This window comes from Staurois parvus, unplaced genomic scaffold, assembly GCF_062004578.1.
Source record: "Staurois parvus isolate SC_StPar_1 unplaced genomic scaffold, SC_StPar_1.0 ptg000909l, whole genome shotgun sequence".
In the NCBI taxonomy this organism is placed as follows: Eukaryota; Metazoa; Chordata; class Amphibia; order Anura; family Ranidae; genus Staurois; species Staurois parvus.
The window spans coordinates 55,267-76,738 of NW_028318705.1; the positions used below are offsets into that span (position 1 = coordinate 55,267).

Sequence of the window (21,472 nt, forward strand, 5' to 3'; positions counted from 1 at the left end):
TAACACACAATGACAGCTCTGGATCACACATATATACAATGTAACACACAATGACAGCTCTGGATCACACATATATACAATGTAACACACAATGACAGCTCTGGATCACACATATATACAATGTAACACACAATGACAGCTCTGGATCACACATATATACAATGTAACACACAATGACAGCTCTGGATCACACATATATACAATGTAACACACAATGACAGCTCTGGATCACACATATATACAATGTAACACACAATGACAGCTCTGGATCACACATATATACAATGTAACACACAATGACAGCTCTGGATCACACATATATACAATGTAACACACAATGACAGCTCTGGATCACAGATATATACAATGTAACACACAATGACAGCTCTGGATCACAGATATATACAATGACAGATCTCTATCACACATATATACAATGTAACATACAATGACAGCTCTGGATCACACATATATACAATGTAACACACAATGACAGCTCTGGATCACACATATATACAATGTAACACACAATGACAGCTCTGGATCACAGATATACACAATGACAGATCTCTATCACACATATATACAATGTAACATACAATGACAGCTCTGGATCACAGATATATACAATGACAGATCTCTATCACAGATATATACAATGTAACACACAATGACAGCTCTGGATCACACATACCGGTATATACAATGTAACACACAATGACAGCTCTGGATCACACATATATAGAATGTAACACACAATGACAGATCTCTATCACACATATATACAATGTAACACACAATGACAGCTCTGGATCACAGATATATACAATGTAACACACAATGACAGCTCTGGATCACACATATATACAATGTAACACACAATGACAGCTCTGGATCACACATATATACAATGACAGACCTCTATCACACATATATACAATGTAACACACAATGACAGCTCTGGATCACACATATATACAATGTAACATACAATGACAGCTCTGGATCACAGATATATACAATGTAACATACAATGACAGCTCTGGATCACAGATATATACAATGACAGATCTCTATCACACATATATACAATGTAACATACAATGACAGCTCTGGATCACAGATATATACAATGACAGATCTCTATCACACATATATACAATGTAACATACAATGACAGCTCTGGATCACAGATATATACAATGACAGATCTCTATCACACATATATACAATGTAACATACAATGACAGCTCTGGATCACAGATATATACAATGACAGATCTCTATCACACATATATACAATGTAACACACAATGACAGCTCTGGATCACACATATATACAATGTAACACACAATGACAGCTCTGGATCACACATATATACAATGTAACACACAATGACAGCTCTGGATCACACATATATACAATGTAACACACAATGACAGCTCTGGATCACACATATATACAATGTAACACACAATGACAGCTCTGGATCACACATATATACAATGTAACACACAATGACAGCTCTGGATCACACAGGTATACAATGTAACATGCAGCCAGTCTGATCACTTCCTGGAGGCAGTCCCGCCCCTCCTGCACCTGTCAGCACTGGGAGGACAGGGAGGTGCTGGGCCAGTCCAGGGACAGCACACACGTCCTCCTGCACTCCTGTCCCAGCACAGCTCCTCCAGCCATCCGATCCCCATCCACAGCCATGAGTGTCATAGAACACAAGACCACAGGCAAGCAGATGAGCAGCCCCCTGCAGACTGTGAGTATGATCCCCTGGGGTGTCCCCAGCCTGTCTATGGGGGGGGGAGGGGGGTAATCTGCTGCCTGGCTGGGTGACACTACTCCTCCCATCATGCAGTGTTCATTTCCAGCCCCTGTATTCCTTCCAAGCTCATCAACCCCCTTGTAGTACTACAGAACTCATCATCCCCCCTATAGTACTACAGAGCTCATCATCCCCCCTGTAGTACTACAGAGCTCATCATCCCCCCTGTAGTACTACAGAACTCATCATCCCCCCTGTAGTACTACAGAACTCATCATCCCCCCTGTAGTACTACAGAACTCATCATCCCCCCTGTAGTACTACAGAACTCATCACCCCCCTGTAGTACTACAGAACTCATCATCCCCCCTGTAGTACTACAGAACTCATCACCCCCCTGTAGTACTACAGAGCTCATCATCCCCCCTATAGTACTACAGAGCTCAGCATCTCCCCTATAGTACTACAGAGCTCATCATCCCCCCCTTCAGCACTACAGAACTCATCCCCCCAGTACTACAGAACCCATCACCCCCACCCCCCAGTACTAAAGAACTCATCATCCCCTCTATAGTACTACAGAGCTCAGCATCCCCCCTGTAGTACTACAGAGCTCATCATCCCCCCTATAGTACTACAGAACTCAGCATCCCCCCTATAGTACTACAGAGCTCAGCATCTCCCCTATAGTACTACAGAGCTCATCATCCCCCCCTTCAGCACTACAGAACTCATCCCCCCCAGTACTACAGAACCCATCACCCCCACCCACCCCAGTACTAAAGAACTCATCATCCCCCCTGTAGTACTACAGAGCTCAACATCCCCCCTGTAGTACTACAGAGCTCATCATCCCCCCTATAGTACTACAGAGCTCAGCATCTCCCCTATAGTACTACAGAGCTCAGCATCTCCCCTATAGTACTACAGAGCTCATCATCCCCCCCTTCAGCACTACAGAACTCATCCCCCCCAGTACTACAGAACCCATCACCCCCACCCACCCCAGTACTAAAGAACTCATCATCCCCTCTATAGTACTACAGAGCTCAGCATCCCCCCTATAGTACTACAAAGCTCAGCATCCCCCTATAGTACTACAAAGCTCATCATCCCCCTATAGTACTACAAAGCTCAGCATCCCCCCTATAGTACTACAGAGCTCAGCATCCCCCCTGTAGTACTACAGAGCTCAGCATCCCCCCTGTAGTACTACAAAGCTCAGCATCCCCCCTATAGTACTACAGAGCTCAGCATACCCTCCCATAGTCATCCTGGGATCATGGAGCTGGGTAACCCTACAAGGACATGCTTGTCCTCTGCCAGATGCAGAGCAGCTCCACTGACTGTTCAGCTGCAGGGAGCTAAAATTCCCAGCATGACCTGTCTAGTTCTGTACTGGGGCTTGTAGTGCCACAACAACTAGAGGGACTGAATACATAACTGCTTAGCTTAGATGTGAGACTGTAGCCGGGGAGTATGTTTCGCTATGTGTATTGCTTTGCTGGGCCTTGTAGTTCATCCGGCAGATTGGGTTGCTGGGGAACATTTCTTCTTCATCTTCTGCACATCAGCCAGCTTGAGAAGCCTGCACAGTAAATCAGTTCAGCAGCTAATTTTGGCGAAGAACAGTGCCCATCATTGGTGTCAGTGGGAAGAATTATGCCTCATTGTTGGTGTCAATGAAAGGAATGTTTCAGTTGGTGACAGTGGGAGGAATAGTGCCCCATCATTGGCATCAATGGAAGAAATAGTGCCCCATCATTGGCATCAGTGGGAGGAATAGTGCCCCATCATTGGCATCAATGAAAGAAATAGTGCCCCATCATTGGCATCAGTGGGAGGAATAGTGCCCCATCATTGGTATCAGTGGAAGGAATAGTGCCCCATCATTGGTATCAGTGGGAGGAATAGTGTCCCATCATTGGTATCAGTGGAAGGAATAGTGTCCCATCATTGGTATCAGTGGGAGGAATAGCGCCCCATCATTGGTATAAGTGGGAGGAATAGCACCCCATCGTTGGTATCAATGGGAGGAATAGCGCCCCATCGTTGGTATCAGTGGGAGGAATAGCGCCCCATCATTGGCATCAGTGGAAGGAATAGTGCCCCATCATTGGTATCAGTGGGAGGAATAGTGTCCCATCATTGGTATCAGTGGAAGGAATAGTGTCCCATCATTGGTATCAGTGGGAGGAATAGCGCCCCATCATTGGTATCAGTGGGAGGAATAGCACCCCATCGTTGGTATCAATGGGAGGAATAGCGCCCCATCGTTGGTATCAGTGGGAGGAATAGCGCCCCATCGTTGGTATCAGTGGGAGGAATAGCGCCCCATCGTTGGTATCAGTGGGAGGAATAGTGTCCCATCGTTGGTATCAGTGGGAGGAATAGTGTCCCATCATTGGCATCAGAGGGAGGAATAGTGTCCCATCATTGGCATCAGTGGGAGGAATAGTGTCCCATCATTGGCATCAGTGGGAGGAATAGTGTCCCATCATTGGCATCAGTGGGAGGAATAGTGTCCCATCATTGGCATCAGTGGGAGGAATAGCGCCCCATCATTGGTATCAGTGGGAGGAATAGCGCCCCATCATTGGCATCAGTGGAAGGAATAGTGTCCCATCATTGGTATCAGTGGGAGGAATAGCACCCCATCGTTGGTATCAATGGGAGGAATAGCGCCCCATCGTTGGTATCAGTGGGAGGAATAGCGCCCCATCGTTGGTATCAGTGGGAGGAATAGTGTCCAATCATTGGTATCAGTGAAAGGAATAGTGTCCAATCATTGGTATCAGTGGGAGGAACAGTGTCCCATCGTTGGTATCAGTGGGTGGAACAGTGCCCCATCGTTGGTATCAGTGGGAGGAATAGTGCCCCATCATTGGTATCAGTGGGGGAAATAGTGCCCCATCATTGGTATCAGTGACAGGAATAGTGTCCAATCATTGGTGTCAGTGGGAGGAACAGTGTCCCATCGTTGGTATCAGTGGGCGGAACAGTGCCCCATCGTTGGTATCAGTGGGAGGAATAGTGCCCCATCATTGGTATCAGTGGGGGAAATAGTGCCCCATCATTGGTATCAGTGACAGGAATAGTGTCCCATCGTTGGTATCAGTGGGAGGAATAGTGCCCCATTGTTGGTATCAGTGGGAGGAACAGTGCCCCATCATTGGTATCAGTGGGAGGAACAGTGCCCCATCATTGGTATCAGTGGGAGGAATAATGCCCCATCATTGGTATCAGTGGGAGGAATAGTGCCCCATCATTGGTATTAGTGGGAGGAATAGTGCCCCATCGTTGGTATCAGTGGGCGGAACAGTGCCCCATCGTTGGTATCAGTGGGAGGAATAGTGCCCCATCATTGGTATCAGTGACAGGAATAGTGTCCCATCATTGGTATCAGTGGGAGGAACAGTGCCCCATCGTTGGTATCAGTGGGAGGAACAGTGCCCCATCATTGGTATCAGTGGGAGGAACAGTGCCCCATCATTGGTATCAGTGGGAGGAATAATGCCCCATCATTGGTATCAGTGGGAGGAATAGTGCCCCATCATTGGTATTAGTGGGAGGAATAGTGCCCCATCGTTGGTATCAGTGGGCGGAATAGCGCCCCATCGTTGGTATCAGTGGGAGGAATAGTGCCCCATCGTTGGTGTCAGTGGGAGGAATAGTGCCCCATCATTGGTATCAGTGGGAAGAATAGTGCCCCATCATTGGTATCAGTGGGGGGAATAGTGCCCCATCATTGGTTCTAGTGATAGGAATAGTGCCCCATCATTGGTATCAGTGGGAGAAATAGTACCCCAGCATTGGTATCAGTAGGAGGAATAGTCCCACATCATTGGTATTAGTGGAGAGAATAGTGTCCCATCATTGGTATCAGTGGGAGGAATAGTGCCCCATCATTGGTATCAGTGGGATGACTAGTGCCCCATCGTTGGTATCAGTGGGAGGAATAGTGCCCCATCATTGGCATCAATGGAAGAAATAGTGCCTCATCATTGGCATCAGTGGGAGGGATAGTACCCCATCTTTGGTGTCAATGGGAGGAATAGTGCCCTGTTATTGGTGTAAGTGGGACGAATAGTACCCCATTGTTGGTATCAGTGAAAGGAATGGTGCCCCATCCTTGGTGTCAGTGGGATGAGTAGTGCCCTATCGGTGGTGTCAGTGGGAGGAATAGTGGCCCATCATTGTTGTCATTGGGGAAAAAATAGTGGCCCATCATTGGTGTCAGTGGGAGGAATGGTGCCCCATCATTGGTGCCAGTGGGAGGAATAGTGCCCCATCATTGGCATCAATGGAAGAAATAGTGCCCCATCATTGGCATCAGTGGGAGGAATAGTGCCCCATCATTGGTATCAGTGGGAGGAATAGCGCCCCATCATTGGCATCAGTGGAAGGAATAGTGTCCCATCATTGGTATCAGTGGGAGGAATAGCGCCCCATCGTTGGTGTCAGTGGAAGGAATAGTGTCCCATCATTGGTATCAGTGGGAGGAATAGCACCCCATCGTTGGTATCAGTGGGAGGAATAGCGCCCCATCGTTGGTATCAGTGGGAGGAATAGCACCCCATCGTTGGTATCAGTGGGAGGAATAGTGCCCCATCGTTGGTATCAGTGAGAGGAATAGTGTCCCATCGTTGGTATCAGTGGGCGGAACAGCGCCCCATCGTTGGTATCAGTGGGAGGAATAGTGCCCCATCATTGGTATCAGTGACAGGAATAGTGTCCAATCATTGGTGTCAGTGGGAGGAACAGTGTCCCATCGTTGGTATCAGTGGGCGGAACAGTGCCCCATCGTTGGTATCAGTGGGAGGAATAGTGCCCCATCGTTGGTATCAGTGACAGGAATAGTGCCCCATCATTGGTATCAGTGAGAGGAATAGTGCCCCATCGTTGGTATCAGTGGGAGGAACAGTGCCCCATCATTAGTATCAGTGGGAGGAATAGTGCCCCATCATTGGTATCAGTGGGAGGAACAGTGCCCCATCATTGGTATCAGTGGGAGGAATAATGCCCCATCATTGGTATCAGTGGGAGGAATAGTGCCCCATCATTGGTATTAGTGGGAGGAATAGTGCCCCATCATTGGTATCAGTGGGCGGAACAGTGCCCCATCGTTGGTATCAGTGGGAGGAATAGTGCCCCATCATTGGTATCAGTGACAGGAATAGTGTCCCATCATTGGTGTCAGTGGGAGGAACAGTGTCCCATCGTTGGTATCAGTGGGAGGAATAGTGCCCCATCATTGGTATCAGTGACAGGAATAGTGTCCCATCATTGGTGTCAGTGGGAGGAACAGTGTCCCATCGTTGGTATCAGTGGGCGGAACAGTGCCCCATCGTTGGTATCAGTGGGAGGAATAGTGCCCCATCGTTGGTATCAGTGGGAGGAATAGTGCCCCATCATTGGTATCAGTGACAGGAATAGTGCCCCATCATTGGTATCAGTGGGAGGAATAGTGCCCCATCATTGGTGTCAGTGGGGGGAATAGTGCCCCATCGTTGGTATCAGTGGGAGGAACAGTGCACATCATTGGTATCAGTGGGAGGAACAGTGCCCCATCATTGGTATCAGTGGGAGGAATAATGCCCCATCATTGGTATCAGTGGGAGGAATAGCGCCCCATCGTTGGTATCAGTGGGAGGAACAGTGCCCCATCATTGGTGTCAGTGGGAGGAACAGTGTTCCATCATTGGTATCAGTGGGAAGAATAGTGCCCCATCATTGGTATCAGTGGGGGGAATAGTGCCCCATCATTGGTTCTAGTGATAGGAATAGTGCCCCATCATTGGTATCAGTGGGAGGAATAGTACCCCAGCATTGGTATCAGTAGGAGGAATAGTCCCCCATCATTGGTATTAGTGGGGAGAATAGTGTCCCATCATTGGTATCAGTGGGAGGAATAGTGTCCCATCATTGGTGTCAGTGGGAGGAATAGTGTCCCATCATTGGTGTCAGTGGGAGGAATAGTGTCCCATCATTGGTGTCAGTGGGAGGAATAGTGCCCCATCATTGGTATCAGTGGGATGACTAGTGCCCCATCATTGGTATCAGTGGGAGGAATAGTGCCCCATCATTGGTATCAGTGGGAGGAATAGTGCCCCATCATTGGTATCAGTGGGAGGAATAGTGCCCCATCATTGGCATCAATGGAAGAAATAGTGCCTCATCATTGGCATCAGTGGGAGGGATAGTACCCCATCTTTGGTGTCAATGGGAGGAATAGTGCCCTGTTATTGGTGTAAGTGGGACGAATAGTACCCCATTGTTGGTATCAGTGAAAGGAATGGTGCCCCATCCTTGGTGTCAGTGGGATGAGTAGTGCCCTATCGGTGGTGTCAGTGGGAGGAATAGTGGCCCATCATTGTTGTCATTGGGGAAAAAATAGTGGCCCATCATTGGTGTCAGTGGGAGGAATGGTGCCCCATCATTGGTGCCAGTGGGAGGAATAGTGCCCCATCATTGGTATTAGTGGGAGGAATAGTGCCCCATTATTTGTATCAGTGGGAGGAATAGCGCCCCATCATTGGTATCAGTGGGAGGAATAGTGCCCCATCATTGGTATCAGTGGGAGGAATAGTGCCCCCTCATTGGTATTAGTGGGGAGAATAGTGCTCCATCATTGGTATTAGTGGGAGGAATAGTGCCCCATCATTGGCATCAGTGGGAGGGATAGTACCCCATCTTTGGTGTCAATGGGAGGAATAGTGCCCTGTTATTGGTGTAAATGGGATGAATAGTACCCCATTATAGGTGTCAGTGGAAGGAACAGTGCCCCATCGTTGGTATCAGTGAGAGGAATGGTGCCCCATCCTTGGTGTCAGTGGGAAGAGTAGTGCCCTATCGGTGGTGTCAGTGGGAGGAATAGTGTCCCATCATTGGTGTCAGTGGAAGGAAGATTGCCCCACTATTGGTGTCAGTGGGAGGAATAGTCCCCCATTGTTGGTGTCAGTGGGAAGAATAGTGCCCCATCATTGGTGTCAGTGGGAGGAATAGTGCCCCTGCTTTATTCAGGACAGAAAAAACTTTTTTACTTAGAATTGGATATTAATAAGCAATCCAATTTTGGATTAGGAATATATATATATATATATATATATATATATATATATACACACAATGCTCAGCATAAATGAGTACACCCCTTTTGAAAAGCAAGATTGTAATCAATATCTCAATGAACACAAGAACAATTTACAAAATGTTGACAAAATTTTTATAGAACATTTGTTTAGCTCATTACATCTTCAAAATCTTCAGATTAGTTGATGCAAAAATGAATCCACCCCACAACAAAAACTCCATCTAGAACATTGTATGACCGCCATGATTTGTAAGGACAGCACCAAGTATTCTAGGCATGGAATGAACAAGTTGGAGACATATTGCAACATCAATATTTTTTCATTCCTCAAGAATGACCTCTTAAAGATTCTGGATGCTGGATGGAGAGTGATGCTCAGCTTGTCTCTTCAGAATCCCCCCTAGGTGTTGGATTGGGTTCGGATCAGGAGACATACTTGGCCACTGAATCACTTCCACCCGGTTCTTCTTCAGAAATGCAACAGTGGCCTTAGATGTGTGTTTTGGATCATTGTCATGTTGGAAAGGGACATGATGACCAAGGGCACGGAGTGATGGTAGCATCTTCTCTTTCAACATAGAGCAGTACATCTGTGAATTCATGACACCATCAATGAAATGCAGCTCCCTGACACCAGCAGATCTCATGCAGCCCCACAGAAGGATACTGCCACCGCCATGTTTCACTGTAGGCACCATGCATTTGTCTTTGTACGCCTCACCTTTGCAACGCCATAGAGTTGAAGCCATCAGTTCCAAAAACATTTATCTTGGCCTCATAACTCCAGAGTACAGAGTCCCGGTAGTCTTCTTTTTCAGCATGGGCCCTAGCAAATTCTAGGCAAGTTTTTTGTGCATAGGCTTTAGGAGAGGCTTTCTTCGTGGACGACACCCATGCATGCCATTTCTCTGCAGTGTACGCCGTATTTTGTCACGGGGAACAGTCACCCCAGTTTGGCTTTCTACTTCTTTAGCTAACTGCAGTGATCTTGTATGGCGACTTTCTTTAACCCTTCTCATCAGAAGATGCTCCTTTCGAGGTGTTAACTTCCATGGACGGCCAGGAAGGCCCTGTGAGATGGTTGCAGTTCCATCCATGTTAAATTTTTGTACCACTTTTGCTACAGTAGTCTGACTGATAAGTAAACCTTTGCTGATCTTGTAGCTTTCACTTTTCTCATGTAAAGAAGGCCTTTCTCAGGCCTTGTGACATTTCTCTTTCATGTGGTGTGGACAACCTGAAATGGGAGTGGCTTTCTTTGTTAAGTAATGCCTTTTTATAATCAGCTGTCTGCTGGGCACCTGTTTAATGACTGATTAGACTCACCTGTAGTTGAATTCTTGTTAAATAGGATTTTGTTGTCTAAAGTTTATCTTTGCTCCTAATGCAGGCCATACACGGGTCAAATTCCAAACAAATATTCTGTAGAAAATTGGAAATTTCATGCATTTTGTAATCTGATGGTGCCACCATTAATTTCAAAATTTGACCAACCAAGCTTTTCATTTCACCTCATGTTGCCACAGAAATTAATTTTCGTGACCAAGAATTTTCTTTTCTTTACAAGTCACAGCTCACACTCATTTCTTTTTCATTTACATTTCTTGCACGATTCTCCCTTCATTGATTACAAATTTCCAACATGCCCAATCACTCAAATTCGATGGTCGCTCGAAAATCGGCCATTTCTGTGACCCACTAATGATGTGAAATTCAAACGAAAATTCTTAGAAAAGGGTGTATTCATTTTTGCAACATGCTCTTGAATGAATTTGTTAGGAAAAATACTTTTTTGTGTGTGCAAATTAACAATTCTTGTTTGCAATCCATGGCCAGCATTTGTGGGAGGATTTTGTAGTATAGTGTCCCATAGAACATGTTGATTCTGAAACGAAAGTAAAGGTTTTCTAACAAATCTGTTGATGTGTACTCATTTATGCCGAGCACTGTGTATGTATATATGTGTGTTTGTGTGTGTATGTATGTATGTATGTATGTATGTATCTATCTATATATATATATATATATATATATATATACACCCTTTGCAGCTATAACAGCTTCAACTCTTCTGGGAAGGCCGTCCACAAGGTTTAGGAGGGTGTCTATGGGAAGGTTTGACCATTCTTCCAGAAGCACATTTGTCAGGTCAGGCACTGATGTCGGGGGAGGAGGCCTGGCTCGCAGTCTCCACTCTAATTCATCCCAAAGGTGTTCTATGGGGTTGAGGTCAGGACTCTGTGCAGGTCAGTCAAGTTCCTCCACCCCAAACTCGCTCCTCCATGTCTTTATGGACCTTGCTTTGTGCACTGGGGTGCAGTCATGTTGGAACAGGAAGGGGCCATCTCCAAACTCTTCCCACAAAGTTGGGAGCATGAAATTGTCCATAATGTCTTGGTATGCTGATGCCTTAAGAGTTCCCTTCACTGGAACTAGGGGGCCAAGCCCGACCTCTGAAAAACCACCCCACATCATAATCCCCCCTCCACCAAACTTTACACTTGGCACAATGCAGTCAGGCAAGTACCGTTCTCCTGGCACCCGCCAAACCCAGATATGTCCATCGGATTGCCAGACACAGAGGCGTGATTGGTCACTTCAGAGAACACGTCTCCTCTGCTCTAGAGTCCAGTGGCGGCGTGCTTTATACCACGGCATCTGACGCTTTGCATTGCACTTGGTGATGTAAGGCTTGGATGCAGCTGCTCGGCCATGGAAACCCATTCCATGACGCTCTCTACACACTGTTGTTGTGCTAATCTGAAGGCCACATGAAGTTTGGAGATCTTTAGCTTTTGACTCTGCAGACAGTTGGCGACTTCTGTGCACTGTGCGCTTCAGCATGCGCTGACCCCGCTCTGTCATGTGACATGGCCTACCACTTGGTGGCTGAGTTGCTGTTTTTCCCAGTTGCTTCCACTTTGTTATAATCCCACTAACAGTTGACCGTGGAATATTAAGTAGCCAGGAAATGTCACGAATGGACTTATTGCACAGGTGACAACCTATCACGGGACCACGCTTGGAGTCACTGAGCTCCTGAGAGCGACCCATTCTTTCACCAATGTTTGTAGAAGCCGTCTGCATGCCTAGGGGCTTGATTGTATACACCAGTGGCCATGGAGGGGATTGGAACATCTGAATCACCTGATTTGGAGGGCTGGACCAATACTTTTGGCAATATAGTGTGTGTGTGTGTGTGTGTGTGTGTGTGTATATATATATATAATTATTATTATACAGGATTTATATAGCACCAACAGTTTGCTCAGCGCTGTACAAAATAAAGGGAGACTATACAGTTCAATACAAGAGGGTTAGGAGGGCCCTGCTCCTCGGAATATATATATATATATGTTATTGTAGGAAAGTAATCCCCTATGTCGGGATTTAAATAATCTGATTTGTTATGTTGAACCATGCACCAACTTGGCAAGTCTCATGCAATCTGATACAATGAATGGCGAAGGTTTATTGTATCAGACAATGAAATGATTTGCCAATAAACGCATTTTACAAGGGTTGCGCCATTTGATGGTGCTTGGCAAAGCATTCCTGTCATAAGAACCGCTCAGTCATGTGTTTGCTCCGGTTTAAAGAGAATCAGAATATGTTTCCACTCTAAGCGAGAATCTTACCCACACCCTTCCCTCTGCTGATGGTTCACATGGCTCTCCACACTTGGAATCTGGCCAAACAACTGCTTAAAGCGAGACTTCACCCTTCACTACCTACTGTAGATTGACCAGCAAAAATGACAGCTACACTAGATGGCATTTCTCTACTGGGTTGAAGATAATACAGCGTCATTTAGTCCACTTCCTGTGAGCCCAGGTTGTCCTCCCCCCTGGAGATGCATTGTTATGCCACCCTAGGCCTAGTAATATTGCACTCAGGGGGGGCTCCTTTCTCCTGCTGATGATCCCTCTAGTGATAACTAAAAGTCAAGGCCATCTGTAACATGGGGCAAAAGGGGCAGCTGCCCTGGGCCCAGTCATTGTCCCACACACGTTCATTCGCACCCACCCCTCCATAGAGGAGAAGAGAGGGTCCGATTGAGTCACCTCAAAACAGATGGTATTTCTCTGTATACCTGGCTAAGAATGGGGTAGTAGGAGAGTGCAGAAATGGCAGTGTGTATGCTTAGGAGAACGGCAGTTAAGAGAACCCATGTATCACCCTGCACGTGCAAAGCCCAGTTCCTTGCTGGTTTCCCACAATGCACTCCATCCACACTGCCCTTATGATCTGTGATCAGCAAGTCTGTTTTTCAAAAGAACAAGCTGTCCTGCAGATGTAGTAGTTAGAGGTATGAGACATGCCATTTACCATGGATAACGGTGCTTACAATGATCAGCTTTTATTCATTTATGTGAAACCTTTATCCCAAAAGGAACAAAACAGTTTGAAGCCTACCATCTTGTACTTTTCTTCTAAGGTAGTGCTGACATAGCCTGGAGATATGTTTTGGGTCATTATCTTGGTGTAGAGTGAACCCCTGACCAATCAGGCATATCCCAGAGGGTACTGCAGGTTACTGCGAAATGCTGTGGTAGTAGTTTTGGTTTAGGGTGCCACTCACTGCAAGTCAACAATTATGGATTCGGTAAAAGACCATTATTCTTTCACCTCCATTGGGGGGGGGGGGGGGTGCAGGTAAATGTTTGCCCAGGGTGCAATCAATATTAAAGAGTGCCATGCTAAAGATCTGTATAGAGGAATCGGGACCTCCTTCCTCCTGCTGATGACCCATCTAGTGATATAAAGATCTATATAGAGGAATCGGGACCTCCTTCCTCCCGCCGGTGACCCATCTAGTGATATAAAGATCTATATGGAGGGATCGGGACCTCCTTCCTCCCGCCGGTGATCCATCTAGTGATATAAAGATCTATATGAAGGGATCGGGACCTCCTTCCTCCCGCCGGTGACCCCTCTAGTGATATAAAGATCTATATAGAGGGATCGGGACCTCCTTCCTCCTGCCGGTGATCCATCTAGTGATATAAAGATCTATATGGAGGGATCGGGACCTCCTTCCTCCTGCCGGTGATCCCTCTAGTGATGTAAAGATCTATATAGAGGGATCGGGACCTCCTTCCTCCTGCCGGTGACCCATCTAGTGATATAAAGATCTATATAGAGGAATCGGGACCTCCTTCCTCCTGCCGGTGACCCATCTAGTGATATAAAGATCTATATAGAGGAATCGGGACCTCCTTCCTCCTGCCGGTGACCCCTCTAGTGATATAAATATCTATATAGAGGGATCAGGACCTCCTTCCTCCTGCTGGTGACCCCTCTAGTGATAACTAAAGATCTATATAGAGGAATCAGGACTTCCTTCCTCCTGCTGGTGACCCCTCTAGTGGTATAAAGATCTATATAGAGGAATCAGGACCTCCTTCCTCCTGCCGGTGATCCCTCTAGTGAAATAAAGATCTATATAGAGGAATCGGGACCTCCTTCCTCCTGCCGGTGATCCCTCTAATGATATAAAGATCTATATGGAGGAATCGGACCTCCTTCCTCCTGCTGGTGACCCCTCTAGTGATATAAAGATCTATATAGAGAAATCGGGACCTCCTTCCTCCTGCTGGTAACACCTCTATTGATATAAAGATCTATATAGAGAAATCAGGACCTCCTTCCTCCTGCTGGTAACCCCTCTAGTGAAATAAAGATCCATATAGAGGAATCGGGACCTCCTGCTGGTGATCCCTCTAGTGATATAAAGATCTATATAGAGGAATCAGGACCTCCTTCCTCCTGACGGTGACCCCTCTAGTGACATAAAGATCTATATAGAGGAATCAGGATCTCCTTCCTCCTGCTGGTGATCCCTCTAGTGATATAAAGATCCATATAGAGGAATCAGGACCTCCTTCCTCCTGCTGGTGACCCCTCTAGTGACATAAAGATCTATATAGAGGAATCAGGACCTCCTTCCTCCTGCCGGTGATCCCTCTAGTGATATAAAGATCTATATAGAGGAATCAGGACCTCCTTCCTCCTGATGGTGACCCCTCTAGTGATATAAAGATCCATATAGAGGAATCAGGACCTCCTTCCTCCTGCTGGTGATCCCTCTAGTGATAACTATAGATCTATATAGAGAACCTAAATGAACCATCACTGTTAGAACCAGTATTATCCTCTAACTTGTGTTTCTTGGTGTCATTAACTCCTGAGAAGACTGAACAGACGTCAGTATTTACGTCAGCCTTCCCTTAACCTTTTTAACATTGAAGAACCCTTGAAATAACTTTCCTGGGCTCAGGGAACCATGATGACCAGTGGAAGGAATGCTCTCATTAAAAAGACAATTGTTGTAATTGTCAGTGGTTATTCATTTGAGAGGCAGAAATTGCTCAAGGAATCTTTAGCACCCTTTGGAACAACCCTTGGTCTACAGAATTTTCACATCCATGTCTCCTTCAACATAAGTATTATACCTAGTTTTGATTTCATTGACAGCCATGTGCAGGTCATTTAGTTCCAAATGGAGATTTGGTCTAAATTTTCATTATTCGGAGATGCGGATACATCCGAATTTCCAAATTACAATAAAAATTTATTTAACCGAACCTGAAATAACAAAACAAACTCTCGTCCAAAATAACAAGTTTTCGAAAAGGAAATCAAAATTAATTTCAAAACGAAATTGAATTTGAAAACAAGTTCGATATGTAAACATATTTCTGAATATTACTGATTTCCTTAAAAGACTATGGGGTTGGTTTACTAAATGCAAATAGACTGTGCACTTTACAAACTGCAGTTGCATTCTGCAAGAGTAGTTGCTCCAGAGCTTTGTAAATGAGCAGAAGTTCTGCTGACTTCAATCATCCAATCATGTTCAAGCAAAATGCAGTTTTTTTTTTCATTTTCCTTACAGGTGATTGGGTGATTGGTGATTCTTTGCAAAGTGAAGCTTTACCTCATTTACTAAGCTCTGGAGCTACTGTACTTGCAGAGTGCAACTGCACTTTGCAAAGTGCACAGTCTATGTGCCTTTAGTAAATCAACCCCAGTGTGTATTATAATATAGCTGTCTTCTGAAATCCAAACAGAAAATAAAAGAAAAAAAAATAGAATAAAATGAATATAGTCTTCCAAAGTTCAAATTTCAAAATTTGAATTTTGAATAGAATAAAATAGAAATAATATAGCCATCTTATGAAATTCAAATTTAGAATAGAATAAAACAGTATGTACTAGAATATAAGATAAAAGAATAGAAAAAATAAAATAGATTAGAACATAAAAGAAAAGAATACAAAATAAAAGAAGGGAATAAAATAGAATAGAGCCGTCTTCCAAAATGCAAATTTTGAAAAGAATAGACTAAAACAGAATAGAATAAAAAAAAAACTGAATAGAATAGAAAAAAAATATAGAATAGATTACATTTGAATAGAATATTATTATTATTATTATACAGTATTTATATAGCGCCAAAAAGTTTGCTCAGCGCTGTAGATTATAGTGGGGGACAATACATGAGACAATACAGTGACAATACAATACACAAGTGGTTCGAGGGCCCTGCTCCTTGGAGCTTACAATCTAGGAGGAATATAAAATAATAGAACATAAAATAAAAGAATAGAAAAGATTTTGAAAAAATAGAATACATCCGTGTACCAAAATTCGAATAGGATAGAACCAGTTTTTTTTTTTCCCTTCTATCCTACTTATATCCATTGTGAACAGTAATGATTTTTCTTCCATTTATACTTACTAATTTGCCTGACATAATACTCTCCAGGATGATGGGCTTTAATCATGCCCAATGATTACTTCTGCTGTTTTCCTCCAACCTATTAATTAATTTTTTTGAAATTCACTCATTTCACCAGAAAAAAAAAAGAAAGTTCTTTTGAAATCTAGAACTTTTGTCTTCCAAAATTCGAATTTTGAAATTTGAATTTCGAATAGAATAAAATAGAAATAATATAGCCATCTTAAGAAATTCAAATTTAGAATAGAATAAAACTAATAGAATAGAAAATAAAAGAATAGAAAATAAAAGAATAGAATAGAAAAAAATTAAATAGATTAGAACATAAAAGAAAATAAAGGAATAGAAAATAAAAGAATAGAATAAAATAGAATATAGCTGTCTTCCAAAATGCGAAATTTGAAAAGAATAGACTAAAACAGAATAGAATAAAAAAGAAAACTGAATAGAATAGAAAAAAAATATAGAATAGATTACATTTGAATAAAATATAAAATGATAGAATAGATTGAAAAAAAATAGAATACATCTGTCTACCAAAATTCGAATAGGATAGAACCATTTTTTTTTCCCTTCTACCCTACTTATATCCATTGTGAACAGTAATGATCTTTCTTCTATTTACACTTACTGATTTGCCTGACATAATATTCTCCAGGATGATAGGCTTTGATCATGCCCAACGATTACTTCTGCTGTTTTCCTTCAACCTATTAATACATTTTTTTGAAATTCACTAATTTCACAAAAAAAAGAGGTTTTTTGAAATCTAGAACTTTTGTTTTGTCTTCCAAAATTCAAATTTAGAATAAAATAGAAATAATATAGCCATCTTATGAAATAAAAATTTAGAATAGAATAAAACTGTAATAGAATAGAAAATAAAAGAATAGAATAGATTATAAAAGAATAGATAAAAAAAATAAAATAGATTAGAACATAAAAGAAAAGAATAGAAAATAAAGGAATAGAAAATAAAATAAAACAATAGAATATAGCCGTCTTCCAAAATGCGAATTTTGAGAAGAATAGACTAAAACAGAATATAATAAAAAAGAAAACTGAATAGAATAGAAAAAATAGAATAGATTACATTTGAATAGAATATAAAATGATGGAATAGAAAAGAATAGATTTAAAAAAAAAATAAATACATCCGTCTATCAAAATTCAAATAGGATAGAACCATTTTTTTCCCCCTTTCTATCCTACTTACATCCATTGTGAACAGTAATGATCTTTCTTCTATTTACACTTACTGATTTGCCTGACATAATATTCTCCAGGATGAGAATAGGCTTTAATCATGCCCAACGATTACTTCTGCTGTTTTCCTCCAACCTATTTTCGAAAATTCACTCATTTCACCAAAAAAAAAAAGAGTTCTTTTGAAATCTAGAACTTTTGTTTTTATTTATAACTTTTCAAGTTTTGTTCTAATATCAACCCAAATACATTGGTGATCACTAGAACCCAGATCTTCTCCCACCTCAACATCAGACAGTCCCCCCTTTGTCCCAACAAGGTCTAGAACAGAAGTTCTCAACCTTCCTAATGATGTGACCCTTTAATACAGATCCTCATGTTGTGGTGACCCCCAACCATAAAATATTTTCGTTACTACTTCATAACTGTAATTTTGCTACTATTATGAATCGAATTGAACATAATTAAAGCATAGTGATTAATCACAAAAATAATTATAATTCATGAAGTGTCGTTTTACCTCCAATACTTCTGCTTTCAACACAGTAGCTGCTTTCTACACAGTAGCTGCTTTTAACGCAGTAGCTGCTTTTAACGCAGTAGCTGCTTTTAACGCAGTAGCTGCTTTGAACGCAGTAGCTGCTTGCAACGCAGCAGCTGCTTGCAACGCAGCAGCTGCTTGCAACGCAGCAGCTGCTTGCAACGCAGCAGCTGCTCTTTACACATGTGTGACTGGTCCACATAATTACATTATGGCGCAAACCCTGTCACATACACCTGTATTTGTATGGGGTGTATGTGATGGGGTTGGTGCGATGATGTCATCACACCTGGTACTCATATGTGAGCGTATCTGCATGTGGGCGGACCCGCCTGGAGACGGATAAAGGAGCGGTGTCTCGGGTTCCTAAGACCATCGGAAATATGTGTTTTCCGATGGTCTTAGGCGACCCCTGTGAAAGGGTCGTTCGACCCCCAAAGGGGTCGCGACCCACAGGCTGAGAACCGCTGGTCTAGAATATGATCTCCTCTGGTTGTGCTTTTTACTGTTTTAGAGAACTCCCAGCCAGCAGAACTAAAATCTGTGAGTGGGATCTTGCCATAATGTGCAACTCCGCAGTGCATATTTGGGATGCTTGCCTCCTAGCGTATTCTTCACAAGTGCCAGACCAGGCGTGCAGTCGCTACTCCATCCCTCACTACCACCATCTTTCTTCCGCTTCTGTTGGGTTCTGAACTGCTCCTCTGTAGCCATTGGGCGGCCACTGACGATGTAGTTCTTGTGCATCTTACAGATGCTGGAAATGGGCCAGGCCCATGCAGGGTCCTGCTCTGTGTAGTGTACAAAGAACATACAGAATTGATAGGAACACGTAAAAATGTTTGTATTTTTTGGCAAAAAGAGAATTTTTTTTACTGTAAGACTCACGTTCCACTTTAACTCTTGTAAGTCTTTGTCACCCTGCATATCCTGTGTGTCCCACCCATATTGTCCTCCAATGTACAGTTCCATATTGTATTGTGCTTCAAAATACTTCCTTTATATAAAGTCACCTACTGTTTGCGCACTTTGACAATCTCCTGCATACGCAAAACATTCTGGACTTTTCACTGAAGTCCTGCACCAATCCAGTCCCATACTCTTGCGCAAGCATGTCCTCTTGCTGGAAGAGACAACAGCCTACATCACATCTGAATTGGGAGACAAGGTTTCTAGCTCACTTCTAATGCCAAGAAGAATTTGAGAACTACACAATCAACTTTCCAGCAAGCAGATTCAGCCAGGGAGAGTCAGGCAGGGCTGTGTAGGAACCTTTGAGCATATGACCATTCCCTGGTCCAACAAAAAAATGGCAAGATTGAGCATACATTGGCTGCTGACTCTAGCCATCATTACTGTACTTCTAGTTGACTGTGGCCAATCAACTTTCTTCCAAGTAGGATCAGCCAGGGAGCACTAGGCAGGGCTGTGTAGGAACCTTTCAGCATATGACCATTCCCTGGTCCAATAAAAAATGGCCAGATTGAGCAAATGTTGGCTTTTGACTCTAGCCATCTTTACTGTACTTCTAATTGACTGTGGCCAATCAACTTTCTTCCAAGTGGGATCAGCCAGGGAGTGCTAAGCAGGGCTGTGTAGGAACCTTTGAGCATATGACCATTCCCTGGTCCAACAAAAAAATGGCCAGATTGATCATACATTGGCTGCTGACTATAGCCATCTTTACTGTAGTTCCAATTGACTGTGGCCAATCAACTTCCTTCCAAGCAGGATCAGCCAGGGAGCGCTAGGCAGGGCTGTGAAGGAACCTTTGCGCATAAGACCATTCCCTGGTCCAATAAAAAATGGCCAGATTGAGCAAATGTTGGCTTCTGACTCTAGCCATCTCTACTGAACTTCTAATTGTCTGTGGCCAATCAACTTTCTTCAAGCAGGATCAGCCTGGGAGCGCTAGGCAGGGCTGTGTAGGAACCTTTGAGCATATGACCATTCCCTGGTCCAATACAAAATGGCCAGATTGAGCATACATTGGCTGCTGACTCTAGCCATCTTTACTGTACTTCTAATTGACTGTGGCCAATCAACTTTCTTCCAAGCAGGATCAGCCAGGGAGCGCCAGGTAGGGCTGTGTGGGAGCATTTAAGCATCTGAGTGTTTCTGATCCAAGGAAAAATGGTCATACAGAGCAAACACTCTTTACTGACTCTAGTCATCTTTACTGTACATTTAATTGATTCTGGCCAATCAACTTTTCTCCAAGCAGGCTCATCCAGGGAGCATCAGGCAGGAGAGAGTTTTTAAATGTACAACCATTCCCTGATCTAACCAAAAATGGCCAGATTGAGCAAACGTTCCCTACTGCTCAGGCTATCCAAGTAGAAGAATGTCACCAGCGCACCAAAGAATCCTCAGAAGGGTCCAAAGCTTTATCTAGTGGTCACATAATATATATAGCAGCACCGTTTTGTCACTTGCCTGACTAAGGGGCCCTGCGTGGCTCCGAAACCTTGCTGCTGTATATATTATGTGATCACTAAATAAAGCTTTGGACCCTTCTGAGGATTCCTTGGTGTGCTAGTGACATTCTTCCACTTGGAATGTCTGTGGTTCCCAGCCCATAGTCACTGCAGCACCCAACACTACTAAATAGCCACTCACAGGAACTACATTTGGATCTACTGCTCAGGCAGGTCTTACAGCCGTACTACAGGAAGGGTGCTTGTGATGGGAGTCACTTTGGGTGGGGGGCCCATGGAACCCAGCTCACTTTGGAGAGGTGGGGAGACCCCTGTCTCAGCTCCCCATATCCCTATTATGTGTAAGTCACCCTGTGCCTGTTAGGGGTACAGGGTGATCTGTCCTAATATTGTGTAGACATGTCTAGGAGATAGGTGCGGTGGGGGTTGTGGATTGTTTGGTGTTGTGTGGTTGCATCCCATTGTTCTATTGTTTGTCTTGCTTGGGAGCAAACTATTATGGGATGTGTGTTTGTGTATTAGCTTAGTGGGGGGTGTCTCCAGCAGCCCTCCCTCCTGATGGGACTGTCTGCTGGTGTGAAGTTTGAATACCTGTGTGTCTCTTGTTACTAAATGTAGATTGCCCCGCCCTGTGTCATTATGCAGGGAGGGGGGACTGTCCCCTGAGTG

At 43.8% G+C, this 21,472-nt stretch overlaps 1 protein-coding gene across 1 annotated transcript in view; it reads left to right on the plus strand.

Annotated features, from left to right (window-relative positions):
• Positions 1-1,603: 1,603 nt before the first annotated feature.
• Positions 1,604-21,472, plus strand: part of KCTD14 (potassium channel tetramerization domain containing 14) — a 33,370-nt gene continuing 13,501 nt past the window's right edge. Inside the window, exon 1 of the mRNA XM_089656471.1 lies at positions 1,604-1,775. Within this exon, the coding sequence (XP_089512597.1) occupies positions 1,719-1,775 (57 nt within the window). The 5' untranslated portion in view covers positions 1,604-1,718. The remainder of the gene's footprint in view (positions 1,776-21,472) is intronic.